General features: G+C 46.0%; 1 protein-coding gene across 1 annotated transcript in view; it reads right to left on the bottom strand.

The window, feature by feature from the left end:
• Sgt1 (suppressor of G2 allele of skp1) overlaps positions 1–23,132 on the bottom strand; it is a 72,120-nt gene that overhangs the window by 1,499 nt on the left and 47,489 nt on the right. Inside the window, exon 10 of the mRNA XM_084586509.1 lies at positions 17,522–17,700. Coding sequence (XP_084442635.1) covers positions 17,522–17,700 — 179 coding nt within the window. The remainder of the gene's footprint in view (positions 1–17,521; positions 17,701–23,132) is intronic.

Below are 23,132 nucleotides of genomic sequence, written 5' to 3'. Positions count from 1 at the left end.
ATCACATCCAGTCATACGTCACTGCCAATAACGTCACCGATGGCGTCATCTTTCATTACTCATGACTAATTAGAAGTAGTTAATGACTAGTTAATAATTAGTACTGGTTAGTGACTAATAAGCCTTTAGTACTGGTTTGTGCCACAGAGGAAGAGGGGGTAACTAGGCAGACGGTGACGCGAAACGCAGGAACAGGCGCTGAATAGTCTAAATCTGGATACGTAAGTTGCAGTGCTTACTGAGCGGCACATTTGCCCTGGCAGGGCAAGCCGCAGCAAACTGGTGGTTTCAGACAGCAAGACTGTTTCATGTGCTGCTTGTGGCACAAGTTAGTGGAACCTCAGTACTCTGCATGAAGCCCAGCACAAGTAACCTCAAAATACTTTTGGTTTGAAATGAGCTGAAGGGCCATTGGAAATTCGTAAAAATAATCTACCTGAAGAACCAGGCTGAACAGCAGTAGCAACACTACGGAGACCAGCTGCTACGCATGGCATGTCATAACCACATGTGGCTGAATACAAAATATCAGAAAACACTGCATGAGTGCCACATTAAGAAGTGCTGGCTCATACTTCCGAATGGTTACACAACCATTAAACAAAGACTAGGCAGGAAGAGACAATGACATCATTATGGTGACAGTGTGCTCAGCATCCTTGCAAGTTGCTGCACTTATTCTGAAGTCCACACAATTCGTGAACACACCCAACAGCAATTGCAAGTAGTTCTCAAACGTGCAGCAACTCCAGTGACCTCCAACAAAAAGGATAAGTTCAATTCAGCTTCCCCAAAAGGCCATAAATGCCGAGTAGCAGGAACACTCAACACCATAAAGCCATTAGAAGCCCATTAGAAGCACATGCATGGCAGCTCTAAATTTTGAGCAAACTGCCAAAGGCTGTAGAGAGTCGACTAAAAGCTGCCACAAAAACTGCAAGCGTCAGAGACCTATCAACAGAGAAGCCCACCAAGCACACGTGCACGATAATGACAAAGGCCAACAAACAAGGACAGTGAGCGTTTCTTCCCATTTTTTTAACCGAATAGTCAAGCTGCTGCTCTGGACAGAGAGCCATTTATTCCGTAATTCTTGCATAGCCGCGCAAAGCAAGCATCTCCACTGGTCCAAAACAAGCGTATGTGCCATCTGGGTAAGTAACAGGTCGCTGCAAATGTCGAGCACACATCTGACACTTTGCAGCTGCAGTTAGTGACTCGTGGACCTGGAATGCAGCTGCGTCTTGCCCAACAGTTTGTTTTCCGCCAGCTGCAGACTAATCTTCAACACGCCCCAAAAGGGCGCCACATCTTATGAAAAAGGAGTATTCACAGTCCTGATACTTTAACCACTTACTGCAGAGCTCCTTACTTGGCTCACAATGGAAACCACTTTCCCCACAAAATGATGAACCAATCGAGACTAATGTTGGTAAGTCACACCCAATGCAAGCGCCAAGTCTGAATCTGAAAACTTCTGGGAATCCAGGAGTTGTTTAATGCACCACTTAGCAGATCAGTTGAAAGAGGAAAGCAAGCAATAAAATGCAAAAGCACAAATCCCGCGCGGCGGAAGCAATTGCGCAACGTTGTGGGTGCTACACACTTCCACACATCGGCGAGCGCACTAAGTGCTCCAAGCAAATTGACAGAGTTGGTTTTCCCACTGGCGAGGCACACCACCACCACCAACCACTGGATCACAACACAGACTTCCTTCAGTGCCTTCTCGCACTGCATTGCATGCAAAAAAACTACTTATAAAATCTGGAAACATCTTCTTGAAGAACTGAAGCAGATTCAATTCAATGCGAGCCACAGTAGTAGCAGAACATAGTTTTCGCATCAGCACGGTCACGGCTAGGCCTATTCACTACGCTCTGCAATGCACATGAAGCGCACGGCAAACACACAGAGGAACTGGCAGTCAAAGCACTCCGGCGCCGAGCAGCGACGGCAGCAACGTTGTCCCGGAAACAGAAGTTGCTAGGCAAATAATATAGCCTCGATCCAGCGTCAGTTTAGCCGAGGAGCGGCACACGCAAGGCCAGCACCGGTTTCGAGGCTATCGAAGAAAAAAGTGAACAAACAAGAAAGCGGCAACACCGCTCAAAATGTGCGACAGTTGGCCTGGCTGAGGCTTGGAATGTCCGAAAAAACGTATAGCCCTCCTTAGAGTGTCCGAAATTTTGAGCAGCGTAATACACTGACTTTCTAAGGTATGTCCTGAGGCCGGTAAGAAGTCCAAATAATCAAGCATGTCCAAAAAATCTGTCGTCGGCTATGGATATGTGCCATCGCAATGAGGCTAGTTTTAGGAAGCCTAAGCGCAACAAATGTTGCCGTCAGAAGCTGAATGATGGAACGAGATGACAGGACAGTGGCAATAACACAGTCGAACCCGGATACAGTTGAATCCCGCCACAACGAATACTGCCACAACGAAATTTCTGTGACAACGAATAATTTTTTATTCCCCGCGAGTATCCTATAAGCATTAATGGCCTAAATTTCTCTGCACAACGAACCATTTTTGCAGAGCGTTTCCGCTTCAACGAAAATTTCGCGGGCAAAATCGAAACCGAAACTAGTTTTATTGGCGAGAAGTCCAAGTCAAATCCAAAGCCACATTAAGCATGAAATCACGTGATTGCAGTTCTGCCATTTTGGCTTTGTGTCGTGGTCGCGTTGTTCACTCGCTGCCTTTCTCTTTGACAACGACGAGTTTTCATCCGCAGGGCACGATGGCAACTCAAGTGAAAAAACTCAAAACTCTTTCCCTTGAGCAAAAAGCTCAAATAATCGCCCAAGCAGAAAGCAGAAGGAAGAAAGCGGCAATTGCTGAAGACTTCGGAATTCCTGCAAGTTCGCTGTCAACGATTCTAGGCAATAAGGACAGCGTGAGAATGGCACTTGCTTCAGACACATCCTCGAAGCACAAAAAGGTGACGCGGCCCCTCCATGAAGAGTTGGACAAAGCAGTGTATGCGTGGTTTGTGGAAGCACGAGCCAGCAACGTCCCCAGCATAAAGCCTTGAACTATGCATACCTACTTGGCATTGATGTAAATTTTAAAGCCAGCATGGGCTGGCTAAACCGTTTCAAGGCCCGCCATAACATCGTTGGAAAAGTGTTGTGCGGCGAGTCAATGTCAGCAGACGTGGACGGAGCAGCTGCTTGGAAGGCGAGTAACATGGCCAGAATTTTAAGCACCTTCGCGCCTGCAGACATATACAACGCCGACGAGACCGGGCTATTCTACGAGATGTTGCTGGCTAGGACGTTCGACTTCAAGGGGTGGCGCTGTCACGGCGGCAAACACAGCAAAAAACACATCACAGCGCTGCTTTGCACAAACATGGATGGCTCGGACAAGCGTCCGCCGTTAGTCATAGGCAAAAGTGCCAAACCGCGCTGTTTTAAGGGAACTCGTAGCCTACCTGTGCAGTACAAGGCGAACAAGTCATGGATGACCCGCGCTATTTTCACCGAGTGGATGGTGGCCTTTGACCGCAACGTGAAACGGCAGGGCCGTAAAGTTTGCTTGCTTCTGGACAATTGTTCAGCGCATCACTCCGACGAAGTCAAGCTCACTAACACGGAGCTGAGGTTTTTCCCTCCCAATTGCATGTTTGTCTTACAGCCTCTCGATCAGGGCGTGATTCTTAGCCTGAAGCGTGCTTACCGCGGGAGGTTAATTCAGCGGCTGCTGTTTAACACTGAAACCGGCCGAGACACGAAGGTGGACTTGTACGTGGCACCGCAGATTATGTCTGCTGCCTGGAGCACACTGGGGCGCTCAATAATTGTGAACTGTTTCAGGCACGCCGGATTTGCCGAAGGTCGACCCGTACACTCTGCTGGCCTAACACCAGGCGTTACGACGACGAAGAGGCGTGCACCGTTAATTTCGTTATAGCGGGATTCAACTGTATATCGAATTTTGGTTATATCGAACTCGCGGAATATCCCCTTGAAAATCTCATGTAAAAGTATAGCAAAGCCGCGTCATATATCGAACTCAATTTCACTGGTCATTCGATACATCGAACTCCGCGTGACGTTTTCAAGCCACGCGCGGAATGAATGAGAGGGGACAGTTCGGCTAGGGCAGCGCCGCGCCCATTCCCCAAGGGCGCACGCATCTGCGGTTATCGTTTCCCGCGCACCAGCACGTGATGTTTGCAAGCCATGTGCGTGAATGAACCAGAGAGAACCAGTGGGAACGAGAGGGGACAGATAGAGCGAAGCGCAAGGGTGTGCCCATTCTTTTGCTGAGCTATCTCTCTCCTTCCTCTTTCCCGGCCTTCGTTCGCAGTAGCACGCGCTACGCATGCGCCAAGCCAGCTCAGCACGTTTCCAGACAGAACGTCTGACGCTTTCTCCAGCGTGTTGCGGACCCGTAGTGCGTGGCAGATCTATCTTTCTTTTTTTTTTTTTTGCGAGAGTCGTTTGTTCTTATCATTGTGCTGTACGCGCGGCGTAGCGTGAGATATGGCGTTAGGAAGTGGCTTTTTTTTTTTTGCTGGAGTCGTTTATACTTGCATGTATGAATCAACTAAAGCACGCGGTCAGCTGCGATCATGACACCGGCTTTTCGCATTTTTCGCTTCAAACAGCATTTGCAGCTACTTTATCACGCTTTCCAATGATTTTGTGGCAGTAGACTACGCCCGCCCCAAGCGCGGCGTGATAAATCGAACCACCCAACTGAAAAACCAAAAGTTCTATGGGGCAATAACCTCATAAAATCTGTGCACATCATTATCATAAAATATTGTACATAATTTATGATAATGTACAAGAAGCTATGAGAACTTGTGCAATTATATGAGACTTGTACGTGACTTCTTATGTGAATTGAGTGAGATTGTGTGAGAAAATGTGAGGTTATTGCCCCTTACAGTTTTTTCAGTAGGGCAGGCTTGTGCAATCAAGCCATCACGGGCAGTCTGCCAAGTTCGCTCCCCGCCACCAGCAGGAGCTATCAAAAGATAAACACGGCATGACGTTATTGCTGCGCAGCATCTTGGCACGCTGCCAAGAAATGAGCTGCGGATGACCGAAACGGAGTGCGACATGCAAGCGATAACGCTGGCGGTTTCTGCCGCGGCGACGCAGAAACTTTGTTTTGAGCTGCGGCGGTGGCTCCTACAGCAGAGGGACGTAGTTCCAACAAGTTGGAAATTTTTTGCTCTGTCGCTGCCGCTCGTCGCTGAGATCGTTTGTATGTGAGCGAGCTGGCCTTAACGCTTTTATTTTTTTTTTTCCAAATTCTCGAGTGCAAAAGTGGAGGGAGGGTTCATTATGCGAGTGAGTTGACTACACGACAAATACAGTATCGTTTTTTCGCATCGTAAGTGCCGTCCTAAGCTGATTTTTGTATATCGAATTATCATATATCGAACTATTTTGTGATCCCCTTCGAGTTCGATATATCCGGGTTCGACTGTATACCCACTTCATGATTACAACTACTCTCTCGATTGAGGGAAACTGGAAGAATTTCATTTTCGTTAAATTAAACACAGGCGTTACGGTTAGACATCCAACACTGGGCAATGCCACAAGGCACCGGAAAGCTCTCGAAGAAAAAAAAAAAGGAAGAGTTGACAACTCGCACAGAGGCAGAAGAGAGACCTCCCACTTCCAAATGCGACCTGTCTTGCTAGTTTGAAACCGAATGCAATCACAGCAGTGCTTGCCAAAAGTTTGCTAAAGTACATACAGCTCACGCAACAACTATCCACTGAAACCTCAAGTTTTAATGAACCGTTAAAGGGACAGAACACTAGCCAAAATATGTAAGGAGATTATGGTGGAGATGAAAAGACCTTGCCTCATATAGCACAGATCGAGCACTACAATATCAAAGAAAAGAGGCTTTAAAATTTCAATTTGCCATCAAAAATCGCGTAAAAAAACCCAGAGGAGCTATCTAGCGGAGCAACTCTATTACTTTCGGTGTAGTACCCCCCGTGACTACATGTCAGCAAAATATCGCCGATTTTCACAAGTGCACACTGTTTTCTTCTAGGAGTGCTTATCATAATTCATTATATTTTGCACTTACTCCACAGCATCCTTAAATAAAAGCCACCCCTCCTTTCGAACTGCGAGAGGCATGCTTTCAGGTTTTGCCACTTGATGGCGCCACAGTGTTTGGAATTCCGTGAATGAAGCGATGATAGTACCCAGTGACGACCTTGAGTTTGAAACTGAAAAGGACGTTACTCAAAACAAAAAATGTGGAATTACTGCCTGGCGCGAGCGAAATTTATATTTGTTTTCGGTACGTCTTTTTTGTCGACCACCAGTCATCATCGTGGTCACTCCTCAAGGTTTCCAGAATCGGACTACAAAAAACTGCCGCATGCACTGATAGAAAAATTCTCGGTAAAAATTTTCTACGCCGTTTTTACCAATACAGCTATAGAATCAAACATTTTAGACATCAATCTTCCCATTGCACCGAAAAAAAATTTGGGACCGAAATTCCAGTGTTCCGTACCTTTAACAGAAAGTATGGTATGTCAATGAGATCAAGCAGTGTTGTATGCATTTCTGCGTGAACAAGCAGTGACTTCAAATTGAACTACATGACACACGAGACCCACGTTCTCTCACGTGAGTGACTAAATATGTCACAGCCTAGAATAGGCAACAGGCATGTTGCAGTCAATCAAGTATATCATCATCATTAGCCTGACTATACCCACTGCAGGACGAAGGCCTCTCCCATATTCCTCCAAATAACCCGGCACTGTGCTAGCTGCATCCACTTGACCCCTGTGAACTTCTTGACCTCATCTGCCCCCCTAAATTTCTGCCACCCCCTGCTACGCTTTCCTTCCCTTGGAATCCAGTTTGTTACCCTAAGCAACCATCGGTTATCCTCTCTTCGCACTACATGTCCTGCCCATGCCCATTTCTTATTAATTTCCACTAGAATGTCAGTAAGTTGAGTTATTTCTCCGACCCACCCTCCACGATTCAGATCTTTTAATGTTACCCCTATCATTTTTCGATCCATAGCCCTCTGCGTTGTCCTTACCTTAAGGGGAGACGCGGGTCTTAAAACAGTCGAAAATGGTCAAAAAGTCGATTTTGGGAAAAACTCATTTTCGGAAGGTTTGTCCTTTCGAGCATCTACAGTAAAATTATTAACACTGAATTCGGTCGGGAAATGCGATAAAATCGGCTTTCAAAACACCACGGCAGCGACGAAATGGCCCCGAAAAGAGAAACTTTGTTCGAACTTCCTGCGCGCGCCGCCGGCGTTGCAGCCGGCCGATCGCCGCCATCTTGGGCTTGTTATGAAGCTGGTTTCTTTGTGCGCAATTTGAGCTATCTCAAAATGGCGTCGCTCAAGCCGAGCGGCGGTTCGGGCCGGTTTCCCGAAGGCCGTTTTCGGGTCGCTGATTGGCTCGCACGCGGCGCGCTTCCCGCGCGCGCCGTTCTGCGCCTCCCATTGGCTGGTGTGACCGTCTACGTCATTTTTTTTTCTTTCTCTTGCGTTCGCCGCTGTGGCTGTCGCTTCGTGTGCGTCTGTTTTTGCGCTCGTGTTTCTCTACACGCCGTGTTTCCGCCTTGTGCCGGGAGTTTCTCATTGCGATCAAGATGCTGGGAGACAGTCGATTGAAACCGAGCACGCAACGAGCTTTTGGAAGCCGGAAGAAACGTCCGTGGAACAAAAAACAGCAGGCAGCGGCCACCAGTGCGTCGCCGGGGCCTGCAGTGCCGGACTCGTTGGATCCGCCGGGTACATCAAGCACGCTGCCCGATGACGACACCGCGGGACCAAGTTGCAGCACGAATCGTATCTCGGATCGTGGTACACTTCGTGTTGATGCTGTGTACTATTCGTCGACCGAGCAGGCGCAGCGTGTTGAGCGATCGGCGCAAGCAAAGTCCGTTCTGTCTGAAAAGTCGGCAACCCAGCGCAAGTTTGACCTTCTTGGCGTCAGTGCGGATTATCAGACAGCTGATGCCGGTACCCAGTTCGCGATTGTGGACTTGAAGGTTTTGAACGATTTTTTCGCACAAGCGAAGTGCGGAACCTGCGGCGCAGGAAGTCTGCGTTTGAGCAAGGCAACAGATAAGGAGTACGGCCTTGCTGTAAAGCTTCTGCTTGTCTGCGAAAACTGCGATTTCGAACAGAAGCAGTTCTCTTCCCCAAGAATAAGCGAAGCAGTTCTCTTCCCCAACTGTTTGCCTGGTGGAGCTCTCGTCTCCTTGGCTCCGGTCCTCACTTTCACCTCAAAAAAAAAAAAAAAAAAAAGTCAACCCCTAATTTCTCGAAAGTAACCTCTATAATTTCATCACACTTACACATTCGACATTTTTTTTTAAATGTTTCCTTGGATGGAATAAGACACTTTTTGTTTTGTTTTGTAGGGAAACTGATAGGGAACATCTGAGTAACATCCGTTGTCGAAGATTCTTCCCAATATTTTCTGCACTCAGTGTCAAAACTTCAAATGAGTTTTTCTCAGCTTCATGTTTTTTGGTGACATGACTAGCCTTACGGAACTTTTCATTGGGTTTTTGTGGTGCAATTTTAATAAATCATATACCGTTGAATTCAGAAAGGTTTTAACTGTGGAGCTATGCTATTTTTATATTGCCAAGTTGAACATATCAAATTTATTGAACAATAATGTCAGCTAATTATATTTTCGAATTGTGGGGCATCTACATAATTGAATATTTTTATACTGTGATGTACATCAATGATAATATAAATAGCATAGCTCCACATGGCAGGTCTTTGGCTACAACTACATTTTAATCGGAACGAAAAAATATTGAGGGAAACTGTCCTAACGACCCGTAAGAAATTACCAAATTAGGCTTTGGTTATTTCCCAATAACATTAGAACTAATTGAGATAGAGTAAAACTAATTACATTTTTGAAAACAGGAGGAAGAAATACATATACACACCCAATTTCGTTATTATATCTCTAAAAATAAAAATTTTAATTTTAAGACCAGTGTCTCCCCTTAAGCAGAACCCTCTTTGTTAGCCTCCACGTTTCAGCCCCATAGGTAACTACATGGTCCGGATCTGCGGTTACTACCTGTCCTAAGTAGACATATTCGCCTACTACTTCCAGTGCTTCGCTACGTAACGTACACTGCTGTTCCATCCCTGGGCTATAAACATTACCTTAGTCTTCTGCATAACGATTTTCAAGCCTACCTTTCTACTTTTCATGTCTAAGTCATCAATCATTCTTTGCAGTTCATCTCCCGAGTTACTTAGCAAGGCAATGTCGTCAGCAAATCACAGATTACTGAGGTATTCTCCATCTACCCTTATCCCTAACTGCTCCCATTCTAAGTCTCTGAATACAGTGAAACCTCGTTATAACGAACAGATAAAAAATCAAAAAATAGTTTGCTCTATCCATAATTCGTAATATAAAATTTCGTAGAAGATCCATGCAAGAGCAGCAAAATTCAATCAGAAGGCACAGCAACTCGGAGGGTGCCTTCTTGGGTCACGTCCGTTTATTTACGCGCAAAGAACTGAGTTATCGCGGCCTGCTTTTTTGTGTTGGTCGCGTTCCGTATCAAGCCCTGTTCCACAGTTTGCAAACACTCAACAAGGGCAAACCCACGGCTCTCAATAGCACTGTAGTGGCAGCACAGTAAATCCAATGCAGCAAGCGCTTCTTGTGAAGTCGAAATGTTCTCATCGTTTGCACGGTGAGCCCGAGCTTCGTCTCTGGGATGTTCAGAAACGTCCACAGCGATTTCGGCGTCCGTCAGTACAGCCGTGGTGGCCGCGATGTCGTCGCCGCCTACAAAGTCCTCTACAGTCATTGTTGCGGGCATGTCACCTCATGTCAGAAGCTCGCGGAGCTCTGCTTCTGCTTCGTCCCCATCGTCACTTGATGAGCGGGCCTCTGCTGGAACAAAAGCTGCGTGCCGAAAGCAGTTGGCAATCGTTTCACCTTTCACGCTGTCCCATGCCGCTTTAATGCTCCCAGCAAGTCGATCTTCAAGACCTGCTTCATAAGAAGCTTCACGAGAAGAGTGTCAATCAGTCTCCTCTTGTAAACTGCCTTTATCTCGAGCTTGGTTTTTAACGTCAGTTCTGCTCTTTTTTTCACATTCACCGCCATCACAGCACTACGCACACCCGCGCACCACACTCGACACGACGACCGACGCAGCCTCCGCCGAACGCTACGACGCCTACACCGCTGCTAACACTAAAACCAAAAAACGCGAATGGCGAAAAACCAAAAGAGCAAGTTGTTTCCTTCCTCCATCCAAAAAGGCAAAAAACAACATTCGATTGTGCCGCTGCCGCCGCTGCTGAAGCGGCGCTGTCGGCGATTGTGAGATGCAAACGATTTCTTATGGCCTCCGAGATCACCGCCGTGAGCACAAACAGGCGCGCAGTGGTAATCTCTGAGGCCATAGATTTCTACGGCTGTCAACTCCCAATGCCGTCGTGGCATCTGTGGCGCTGTCAGCGCATGCGAGGTAATCCTGAACATCTGCTGCGCCGCATAACACACATGTAGTGCAACGAAGCCTGCCTCCTGCTATTAAAGTCAGGTAGTGCTTGGCGTCGCAAAGTTCGTAATATCCGTTTTATGCCGAACCGCGTTTGCTATGGGAAGTTAAAATACATGTGCTTGACAAAAATATTTCGGAATAGTTCGCTATATTCAATAATTCGTTATATGCGTGTTCGTTATATCGAGGTTTGACTGTACTTCTAAGCAAGCTGTGAATAGTACTGGTGAGATCGTGTCTCCTTGCCTAACACCATTCTTTATGGGAATTTTGTTACTTTCTTTATACAGAACTATGGTTGCTGTGCAGCCCCTATATATGTCTTCCAGCACTTTCTCATACGGCTGGTCTACACCCTGATTTCGCAATGCCTGCATGCCCCCCGAGGTTTCTACTGAGTAGAATGCTTTTTCGTTATCAATGAATGCTATGTATAAGGGCTGGTTATATTCCGAGCATTTTTCTATCACCTGGTTGATGGTATGGATTTGATCGATAGTAGAGTATCCTTTCCGAAAACCTGCTTGATCTTTTGCTTGGTTGCAGTCTAAAGTTGTCCTGATTCTATTAGTGATTACTTTGGTAAATACCTTATACCTAACAGATAGTAAGCTGATTAGTCTAATTTTTCAAGTTCTTAGCGTCCCCTTTCTTATGAATTAAGATAACGTTTGCGTTCTTCTATGGTTCCAGTACCGTCGATGACACCAGGCACTGCATATACAGGGTGGCCAGTTTTTTTAGCACGATATCCCCCCCCCCCGTCCTTCAACAGTTTTCGTAGTTTCTAATGCTTGCTTAACTTCGTCCTTTGTCACTGGCGGAACATCTGACTGCATTTCCCTACTGCAAATCTCATTATCGCCCTGACTTCTTTGGCTACTGTAGAGATCAGTATAGAACTCCTCGGCTACTTTGACTATCTTGTCCATATTCGTGATGACATTGCCCGCCTTGTCCCTTAGCGCATACATCTGATTTTTGCCTATGCCCAATTTCTTCTTTACCTTAAGGCATCCCCCGTTCTTTACAGCATGCTCAATTTTCTTACTTCCTTATATCGGCCACTTTGTGCTTATTGATTAGCTTTGATATCTCTGCCACTTCCTTATATCGGCCACTTTGTGCTTATTGACTAGCTTTGATATCTCTGCCAACTCTATCTAGTCTGTTGGATTAGAAACTTTCATACTTTGGCATTTCTTAAATCATTCGTCTCCTTAGACAGCTTACTGGCATCCTCTCTAACTATCCTACCGCCTACATCTACAGCGAACTCAGTAATGATCTCTGAAATTATCGTTCATTGCTTCTAGGGTAATGTCATCCTCGGTTAGATCTAATTATCTATTCTGTAGCGAGATCCTGAACTCTTCTGCCCTCCCTCTCACCACTAATTCGTTGATGAACTTTTTTATTAACCTGTTTCGTTCTTTTTTCAGATTTAGACTAATTCGAGACCTTACCATCCTGTGGTCACTGCATCGCACCTTCCCGATTACCTCCACGTCCTCCGCATCATGAAGTCAATTTCATTTGTAGCCTCCCTGTCAGGGCTTTTTCATTTCCACTTTCGATTCTTCCGTTTGCAGAAGGTGTTCATGATTCTTAAGTTATTTTGTTCAGCAAACTTAACTAGTAACTCCCCCCTGCTATTCCTAGAACCAATGCCATAATGACTCACTGCCTGGTCGCCTGCCTGCCTTTTCCCTACCTTGGCATTGAAGTCGCCCATTAGTACAGTATAATGAGTCTTTCCTTTCCACATTGCCAATTCAACATCTTCATAGAAGTTTTTAACTGCCTGGTCATCATGACTACATGTAGGTGCGTAGGCCTGTACAACCTTCAGTTGTTATACCGCTTATTAAGCTTAATTGCCACGCTCTCATTAAGGCTAGAGAATTAGTCTATATTACCAGCTATATACTTCCTCTAACAGCACTGCTAAACTAGCTTCACTAGCTAAAGTTCCAGTGTTAAACGTTGCCAGGGTCAGTTTCCAATGGCAGCCTGCCTAATGGAGCCAGAAACTCTTAACACCCCCGCTCCGTCACATGTCCGACCGCCGCCGTGGTCAGTTGCGCTGCAGCTCTGCAGCCTCTGGTGACTGAGGGCTGAGGCTTTGTAGGACTAATCTTGGGAGGTTGTGGCCAACTACTGCACCAGGGTGGCCAATTTCTGTTCTGCTGAGGGAGTACGTTGCCGGAGGTGTTCACCGGCATCAGGTCGCACCCCAAACTTGTTTAATGCAATTCCATCGACACGCGAATTTTTTTTTTTTAATCCGGTGGAGAACTGCGCGACACCGGGATTCGAACTACGGCCCTCTTGCATGCGAGGTGGATGTTCTACCTCTACGCCACTGCTGCACTCCCTCAGTATATGATGAGGACTATTTAGACTCTGTATGACAAAAAATAAACTCTATAACTTGACTTAGTTGACTAAAAATCCCAGGTCGTGTGATCTCCGATTATCTCAAGTGGCAATGATAAACAGTTAAGTCCATTATAGCTTGAGGTGATGCAGTGCAACGGCACTAAGCCTATACGAGAGAAGGGGACAAACAGCACTTCTCTCGTCTAGACCTACCTCACCTGAAGTATGTCTGACCTACTAGCCCACTAGTTCATGTTGTACTGTCAGCAGAAAAAGTTTGCAGAATCTCCAGTATGTGGCAGTAGGCCGGAAAACTGCACTGCTGCTCCACCTGCCACAATTGCGCCCGTTGACGAGGCTACAGGAAATTGCCTTTGAAGCACGCTTTGCGCATGCCCATCCTTTCTTTGCAATCAAGCATGCCTCTGTCGCTCGCTTCCACGTGACGCACTTATGAGACTCACGGAAGCCGTTGAGGTGCTATGTGACATACACCACCAGTCTACTTTTTCAGGCGTGATGAATGAAGCTCACCAGCCCTTTTTGCACTGCGCCCTGCGCAATGATGGTGACAGCACAGCAACAAGAGTCAAAAGCAGATCCTGAGGAATCAAGCAACATCAGCTGCAATTGCAGCAGATGGCACAGCAATACAGTTTTCTATCGTTCCGCCACGCACTGCCTACTTTTGCTGCCAACAGTATTCAAGCCAGCTCATCCGACTAACTCCGTTTTGATCTAAGATGGTGTTTAAAATCTCCACAACACCTGCTGGTGGTGATAGCAATGCCTGTAATAGAACTCTGAAATAGTAAAAACTGATATATTAAAGTAAAACAGAAGTCCCAGTTCATCTTCCATTAAAGAGTACATTTTTCCTCCTTTATAGTAAAGACTTTTTTGGTAAAATTAGATTATAATAAAGTGAGTCAAGCCGCAGTGACGACTTCCTACGAATTAAATTGCCACAAGCGCACTACCTAGGCTAGCGAGGCGAATTAAAAGAAATAAATATGTTTAATGGCGTTACCACCAGGCTTAGTAGCATTCAGGAGAAGCCATAAAGGAAAGCATGCAGCTCATAGAAAAAAAAAGTACAGCAAGAAGTAAAACTGCAGCGAGAAATGCGGAAGAGACGAAACAGCCGAACATTCGCAGAACTGTGCCCCGCGAAGTCCGAGGCAGCAGTGGAAAGAACTGGAGGTGCGGCGTGTACTGTTTTGCAGCACGTATTTCTCACCTATCGCCTTTTAAAAGACACAACGGAAGATGTGTTCATGCAAGGCTTTGGTTTTCACATCATATCATTCTCAGTTCTATTCGTAGCCACACTGCCCTCATGCTTAAGGGGGGACACGGGTCTTTCGGACCAAAAAATCGCAAAAAAATCTTTTTTAAAAAATCTGATTTGCGAAATCAGTAGCTCTTTATCTACCTATCTGCTAAATGTTTCATCTCTAGGGTCGGTATTTTAGTCACAATGCCAATTTATGTAATTGATGTCGCCCAAATTTGGGCCGAAAACGGCCCCTGAAACAACCATTATCTGCGAGGCGTAGCTCCCATTTTGTGCGCGGCACCGTAGCCATCTTGGTCTCGTTCGAAAGAGCCGCCTTTAGTCTTCAAATTGCCACCTCTGCTGTTTACATTCGCCCATTGGTCGCATAAAAAATAGCAAAAAAGAAAACGTGGCATTTGCAATCCCATTGGCTTTTTCGGGGTGCACGTGTTGATAAGATGTCACCGCATTGGTGGAGCTGGCTGATGTCTGCTCGGCGCGCCCGAGCCGCGGGAAGACGGCGGAGACGTGACGCCGGCCGCGCTTGGCTCCGAACAGCGAGGTGCGTTCACGGCAAGAATTCGTGAAAAAAAATAGTTAATTAATCATCTCAAGTGATGCCCTGCCCTGGCTGTGCACGCTCAGGCCGACGAAAGTCGTGCGTCGAACGATCGTGTGCACGAGCCTGAAGTAGGCCTAGTGTGTTCCCCAGCATGGGAGACTGCTACTGCCAGCAGTCGCACCCGCCGCGACGGTGATATCACAGGCCGCAGATGAGCGGAAAGAAAAGCTTAAAACAGAAAAAGTTTGAACTCCACCAACTCCAGCAACGAAGCGGTAGACGGATTGTTTTCGTGACAATGACAGCAGCACGGCGGATAGTCCGCTTGCCGAGGTGGAGTTCACGATCGTCAGATAACAGTTTGCAGAGATTGGCAAAGCGTAAAACATAAGGCCGCGATATTGACATTTAAAGAAGTGAACGGGGATAAGAAATCGCCGTCAAACTTATTCTCCAATGCGTAAACTGCGGGACACGTCGTCTGCGTAGAGCTTGCTGCGCGTTAGCGCCGATCGGACCTCGTTCATAGTCCTTAGTGAATGCACTTGCTTCCAGTGCAATGCAGAGTACAGGAAAGCAGCGAACAGCTCCAAATTACATTTCTTTTCCGCAATAAACATTCCTCACCGCAGTCTTGATGCGAGGACGTAGCAAAAAGACGTACGTAAAAAAAAACAAAAGAAGTTGCTGCCTGCATGTGACTCGCGCAGTCGAAAAAGTGGCAACTCAATGTGCTGCAACTGCAAATTAAAATGAAAGAGGTGACATTTGGACGTTGGAAAGCAAAGAGACTACATTCTTGGAGGTTTCTAGCCATTTTAAAATGTAAATGTGTGCATTGCACCAGTGAATGTCTGTTAAATAATCCCGTTTCTTTTTTGCTCTTTTCTCAAAACATGCATTGTTGACCACTTGCAGTTTTGCGGCCTTAATATCTCGGCACCTACTGCAGATAGAGTAATAATTTCTTTTTCAGCATGAAGCCAAATATGTGGAGCACACAATGTTGTAAGTAGATTTTTTAATTTCTTGCTCATAATTTTTAAAATGGCTTTTGTTTGTGACCATTATATGCTATATTTTGAACTTTGTTATGCAATAAAACAAGAAATAATTACTCAATCAAAAAACTGCTTGCAACATTGTGTTCCTCATTCTTTCTAGTGTCCAGCAATGTGTTTATCTGAAGTTTTTCTTCAGTGGTCATTTTGTAATTGTTCTTGTAAGAATTAGACTAATTGGTGTAATTATCTCGTAAAATAATTGGACCACAAGAGAAATAATTGCCGTTTTGGAATCTGCACAAAAAACTATGCAAACCCACCAAGTTGCATCAATTTTGATTGGTAAATAAGAAAAATAGTTTTAATACCAGTGTCCCCCCTTAAGACATACTTCCACAAGATGCAAACCAAAAATCATAACTGAAAAAAATGGGAAAAAACGATAAGAATGCTTTTTTTTTTATTAAGAAATAACACGCAATTATTAAGTAGGCATTTAATTACTAGCAGCATCTTCAGGATTCAGTCATTCCTAAAAACTGATACAGTAAAATTTTTTGCCAGTTCCAGTAACTTTAAAGGGGGATCCTATTGTATATTAGGCTGAAACAAGCTTATTTGAGAAACAACACAAAAGCATTGACATCTATTTCAGCCCGATAAACTTCAAATTCCACACAGTGAAATATTGAGCAAGTCAGAATTATTGAGACCAGAAAAATTGATCACTATTGTAAAAAAATATTTCTTCTTCAAAGACATTGAACTTCCGGAAACCTGTAGAAAGTAACATATCAAAAGAAAAGAAATTACAGTACATCTGAATCATGTGGGGAACGATCTGCTATCGTCCACTTTAAGGTTGGCTTTCCCCTGCGGTAGTTACTCTAGCTATCGCGAAGTGGCATCAGCATTGGGGGTGTTGGTGCTTAACATTAACTATCAATAGATGCTGCCAGCGTCGCAGCAGCTGGGTAGCAACGGAAGCCTCCCCAAGGTGCACACCGAGAAAGCCAGTTCTATTCAGCCTGAGGAACTCGCCGCGAGCAGAGCAGACGCATCCTCGCGCGACTCCGCAGTAGCCGGCGAGGCAAAGACCTCGCGGGACATTTCCCGCCTGCTCGCCCTGTGCAACCTTGGAGCTTATTCCCTGCTCTAGCGTGGGCGAACATATACCGGTAGGCTTGCTGATGAGTCTGACGACCTGTGTTCACTAGTGTGTTTTATTGCTAGCTGGCGTTGTTGTTACTGCAGCAATAAATTCCTGTTTGTTGTCAGCACGTGTTGTTCCTTTGTCTCCAAGAGCACGGCCCGCATTGGCCGGCATGTGCTCGGTAACACACGCGATCACTGGGTGGGGTCATCGGTTTAGACTGTCAGCCGAGATTAAGCAGGGAAAACGCATTAACCCTCTATTACAACCTCACAATCAATAAACATGAGTAGGTACGTTAGCACTGCTTTGCCATAAGCTAAACTGGAGAGACCCATTCGTCCATGGCAACACTGAAGAGGCTCGTGACTTTACAGGCATTGCCATGCATCTCATGCCATGTGAGAGGTGCGCACCACAGCAGCAACAGCGTGCAGGGCAGCTGGTTCTCCGCCTGTCCCTACCATAGACAGGCACGCATACATCAGCAAAACGTATGAGTGGGGGTGTTCGAGCTAACAGCTATCATTGACATTCTGTGGCACAATCTGCGTTATAAGCTTTTGCAGATTTGTGCCAGTAGCCAGTCCAGAAAAGATACTCACAAATGACTTGTTCATGGCCCTCCTGACATCGTCGGAGCCCTCGGCGTAGATCTTCTGGAACAGAGCATTCAGAGCAGCATCGCCCTCTTCTTTCTCGTTTTCAGTCTCCTTGACTATGCTGTCCCAGTTCTTGGTCTTGAAAACTGGAGGCACCTTTTCGATCACCGTGGCCTCGGGAACTGCACAACATGCAAACACTGCTTATGAATGGAACCAATCCAGCTTAAATAATGCGAAACAAGCCTTGCAATCTTCTCAGACTTCCTGCATTGCGAACAACACTTTCCTGCCACAACCTATTCTTATTGACAGCTGGCTGATAGATTCAAAAGAGCATTGTTCCGCCATCCAGTGGCGAAGTGACCAGTTCTCTGTTTGCTCTTTCCGCTGTGCAGTGAGACTTAAAACCCCTCCGGAGTCTGGTAACAAGGCAAGTTTTTGGACGATGACAGCAAAAGCAGGACAACATTGGTTTGTCAGATTTTTGCACGGAAAGTGAAACTGCCTAAATGCAAAGCGGATTGTCAGAAGACATGCCCCTGTAAGTTTCACTTTCTCATATTAATCCTTATGTGGCTGCCACATGCTGATCTAAAAACATCCTGCACAATCCAGAGATCACAGTTCATATCTGCAGGGTGTCATATTTCAGGCAGGATAGCTTGCTGGTGGCCACATAAGCTTCTCATTGTTTTCTGCTATGCACACTTGCACGATATCACTAGGTTTACTGACAAATGCGAAGTCCCTTTTGTGTTACTTGCGTGAAATTTTGTGCGATTTTTCCTCGCTAATACAAATTAATGTAAAATTCCTGTTAATTCCTTTTGAATGAACATGCTGGCTGCAACTTATACCACCAGAATTAGAATTCACTCGAAAGCATGACACTATACACTTTATTATCAAGCACTCTTTGTTAAAGCCAAAAAAAAAAAACCTTGGCTACGCCATTCAAAAGTTACCACTTTTCCTGCGGGCAGGGAAGTGTTAAAGGGGTCCTGCAACACTCTGTGCAACACCCCAGTCACACGGCACTTCTCCAAGGTCTTTACCGCAAAGGAGGTTTATTGCTCTAAAGGGGCAAAACCAAAACAAGGAGCAGTGGCGCAGCCACACGGCAAGTGCAAAGGAGATAGGTACAATGATGATCGACGCAACCCTCATTAGTGCCATCTGTCGAATGGCAAAATTGCTAAAACAGTTGAACAAAACCTTGGCAATATCAAATAAATAATACATTAGGCAGCAAATACTACCTAACAAAAATTGAGCGCACAACAAAAAGGACAATTAAGTGAAAACGCTGCATAAGGAGGAAAGCAAATCATGTGTATGTCGGTGCGGCTGCTGAAAACAATTGAAGTGGTATCTCAACAGTCCAGATTTTTAGAGTTGATTGCGATGTGAAATTAACTCTTCAATACAATTATGCTTGAATGCAATATTCAAAATTATATTTGCATCAATGTCTGTCTTCCGAGCTCGCTCGCTGGAGTTCATGTTTGGGTGCTCCTTTACGCAGCTTAAAGGCCACTGATGATAGTCTTTCCAGCCACAGGTTTTTTTCGCAAAAGTCTTGACACTTTGCCGTGTAGCTTTCCAAGAATTTATGTTTAGCGACACCCTTGCTCACTTACCCACAAGCAAAATCAGTGTCCCGTAGAGTAATGAGCGAAAACTCCATTGTGTCAAGATTTATTTTTGCAACGCTTTTGCAGTTGCTGACTTCACCTGTTCAAGAACTTCTCTGTGTAGGCTTGCTCAAGGCAGGTGCCACTCTGGTGTCCTTTCACCATCAGCAGACTTTCTAGAGTTTTCTCTGAAACAGATGAGCGAAACTCCGAGTTTTGTTGACAGCTGAATATTCTCTCACATTCAGCGTTACTGTGGGGAATGGAGAGTATGCCCAGCATAACCATTGAGATTCTGCGGAATCTGGGCGATCCGTCGCCATCTCGGATGCTTCCCAATTGCGACCACTGCATGTCGCACCTTGACTCATTCAGTAGGTCTGCTGGAATCTGGTAAGCTTGTATGTTGGCCAACTCCACTTCGAGTGCATCAATTGTTTCTTCTCGTTTCCCCACTCTGCGGCGGCAGAATAGCAGGAAACGCCATAATGAAATGAAGTACACTGCTGAATGGAGCAGTTTCTAGAGCCTGCACTTGGGCAACTTCAGCCATCTTCAGGCTGACATCTTCCAGCGGGAACTTGTGGCGAATATAACCACATGCTGCAGTGAAGTAGAGACGTACAGCCAAGAAGAACTGCGCTTTCTCATTTGAGGTCAGAGTCTCAACTACAGAGGAGGTTGTCATGCCAATGACGATGTCTTTATCATCTTTTTGATTCTCTACAGCTCCATAGGCAACTTCAGGCAATGAATGGCATCCCTTGAGAACACCTGGCCGCACAAATCGAGTCAAGAGATCCTCGAGAAGGTGGTTCAAGAGGCCCCTGAGCACACGAATCTGAGGAGCCTGTGACTGAAGTAGGCAGTTTGTCTTCTCAAAAAGAGGCATAACATTTTGGAGAAAAAGACAGCATGCCCTGCCTGCTTAGCTCAGATGACAAAAAAAGAAATAGGCGCTCTTCACGGGTCACATGGCTAGCTTCTGCAGATGCCTCACATTGAAGTTTCAGTTTCTTTGCTTGTGGTGTAGAATGAGCTCCTTTTCTTTTTAGTGAAGGTCCATCACAGTCAGTGCTTTTTTTTCCAACACCTGCAACAGCCTTGGGAAGGTGTGCAGCAGTATTTGAGGCCGGCGCAGGGTTCTTGTTGATTTGTAGAGAAGTCTTGGAAATCTGGTAAGACTCCAAAAACCAGCTCTGCTTATTGCACTGTTTTGTTTCATTCAAGAAAAAGCTAAGTAGTGGTTTCCACTGGTCCAGCAGCCTCTTCAAATACTTCCCCAAAGACAGCCAACGTGTCGGCGAATGCTTCAGCATCTTCCTGACGTCGACGTCGTGCAATCTTTGAAAGTCTTTCAGTCGATCTTTCCACTGAGCTTTTCTCCAAGTAAAAGAAAATGTCAACCAAGGCCTCATCAACCTTTAGAAGACATGCAGCTCCTTTTTGGGCGGCCAAGTTGATGAGGTGGCATGGGCAACCAACCCCGATCAAAGCTGGGCCTCCCTCAATACAGTCGAACACTGTTTTATTGCCAATCATGACATGGGCATTGTCCGAAGACAATGCCAACAGGTTTTCAAGAGGCAAACTTCGGGACTTCATTTCGTCCAGAATCAGAGTTCAATTTTCTGACCCGTCGCTTCCCCTTGGATTGTACCGAGGCAAAGGAGGTGGTTTTCAACTCTACTGGTCTCTAACGAAGTATGTCGCAACAATAGGGTAAAGCTGCGTATCCCTATTGTTACTTCCGTCCACAGCAATCGAAAATACCTGCTTTTTTAGGGCATCCAGCAAAGGAGTCTCTGCGTTCGCGGCCATTTCACGAACAATTGCCGTCCACAGGCTTAGCGTTTAGCTTCCTCGCACTTGGGAATGTTTTCCGGAAAAGTGGTCCAGCATGATCACTGACACTGGACGGTATGTTGTGTTCAACTAAAATAGCCGTGAAATGGCATTCTGCACGAATCACACAGAGGTCGCTGTCACAGTGAACAAAACTTGTCAGGCTCGGCTGGCTGTCCGTGGCTCGCACGTATCCTTGGTGCTTTTTCGAAGCGATGTGGATCTTTATGTCGGACTTGCCACCATGTGAAATGCTAACATCACAGGCACACGTGGTGCAAAATCCGAACTACTCTCCTTTCTTAGACGGCACGAAGCACGGAAATTCTGCCGCGTACGACTTCAAAAATACTTGGAAGTACTGTCGCGGCTTTGAGGCAACAGGCAACAGGCAGCAACCGCTACTACTAAAACTTCAGAGTCACACTGAGTCGGACGCGGCCGCAGATCACGCAAAAACAGAGGCCAACACCAAAGTTGTCCAAACATGTGAACAAAGGAACAGCCACTAGCCTGGCGGAGGCGGTATCGAGTTTTGGATATGGATTCGTGTTCCCCCGAGTAGACGATAGAAGTCACTACAACGTTTGCAGCTGCTGATGATGATATCACAAATGTGTTGCCCTCTCGTGGCCGCCAAAGGTACCATAATAGTGTTAACATGGCCTCCGAGATTACTCTTCCGCGCGTGTGGTGTTATCTCGGAGGCCATGATGTTAATAGATGTCAGCACGTTTTTTTTTCAGTAAAATTTCCCACAAGATTCGTAAAATCGTGACTAGTCAAAATTCGTACATTTTACGGAAAATTCGGAAGAGTTGGCAGGTATGCCCTTGGCAACTGGACCCACCGGGACCCTTGGACTCAAGAGTCTAGTCCTGCTACCTCTAGGCCACACATTCATACGGCATTGGCTTTATATCGATGTCAGGTGGTTTTTCACATAATGCCAGGGACCGCGAAAATGGCTGAAAAACCAGGAAGTCTGGAAAATAAAATTTTGTAAAAAAAAAGAAAAATCACTACATAAACTTCAGATTGCCACTTTGTTGAAGGAAGGGGTCAGTAGCCCAATATGATGCTTGTCGGTGTTGCCGCGCAACGTTTACACAGGCAACAGTCAGCAACAGGCATTCGATGGCTGTACTGCTGTCAACACCTCTCAGGACAACGCACTGGCTTAGACTAAGTCCAGACATGAAAGCGAACCTGCCACTGCGAGTTTGCTGGACCGCCACATTTTGAGGATGCTTCACCACACGACAGAGTCATATGACCAGTTACTGCATTGCACTATGTAAAAGGCCTCATATTATTAACTAAAAATTTGCTTTTGTAGAAGAAGCACGTTGAGAACGGCAACGAGGTCGACAGGGAAGCGGAGCGATCAAGATCAACACGATCTGCGCGATGGCAATTCCACAACTGCTTTCTCATCAGCATCCAGCGAAGGGGTCCATCTTCTTCACAATGCCCCCAAAGGAAAAAGGGGCCATCCTGGCGACTTAAGGGGACAAGATACAATGGGGTCGTAGAATGGCTTAAGGCGCTGCACATGAACAGTTTCACGGCCACGGCGTCGCAAATCGGAAGATGGCGTAAGCGGCTTGACAATATAGTTCACTAGTGAAGTGCGCTCGACGACGCGGTAGAGAAAGGCGCTGACCTTTAAAGACAAATTGGAAATTTTAAATAAGGTGGACAAAGAGCCCAAGAAAAGGCGCACTGACATGGCCAAGGAGCTAGGCCTGCCGCTGTCAACGTTGTCAATGATCGTTGGTCAGCGCGACCAAATTATGCAGAATGTGCAGCACTTCGCGATGAATTCTAAAGAAGCCAAAACTGCCCACCATGTGAAGTTGGAAGAGGTTCTTCTAACGTGGTTCAGAGAGGTCACGGCGGCCAGCGTCAACATAGACGGAAAAGTGCTTCGTGAGAAGGCAGCGGACATAGCACTCACACTTGGAATTGATGACTTTCAGGCCTCCGGTGGATGGATTTACCGGTTCAAGGTGCGTCATAATCTTTCCTACAAGACCGTTTGTGGCAAAGGGAAAAAAGTCTACGCCTCCGCCTTGGAAGACTGAATGACAACAACACTACAGTCTTACATAGCTGGATATGAGGCACGT

Source organism: Amblyomma maculatum, unplaced genomic scaffold (genome assembly GCF_055883805.1).
Source record: "Amblyomma maculatum isolate TAMU_Amacu unplaced genomic scaffold, ASM5588380v1 scaffold_22, whole genome shotgun sequence".
Taxonomy (NCBI): domain Eukaryota; kingdom Metazoa; phylum Arthropoda; class Arachnida; order Ixodida; family Ixodidae; genus Amblyomma; species Amblyomma maculatum.
This window is presented reverse-complemented; position numbering and strand designations above follow the sequence as displayed.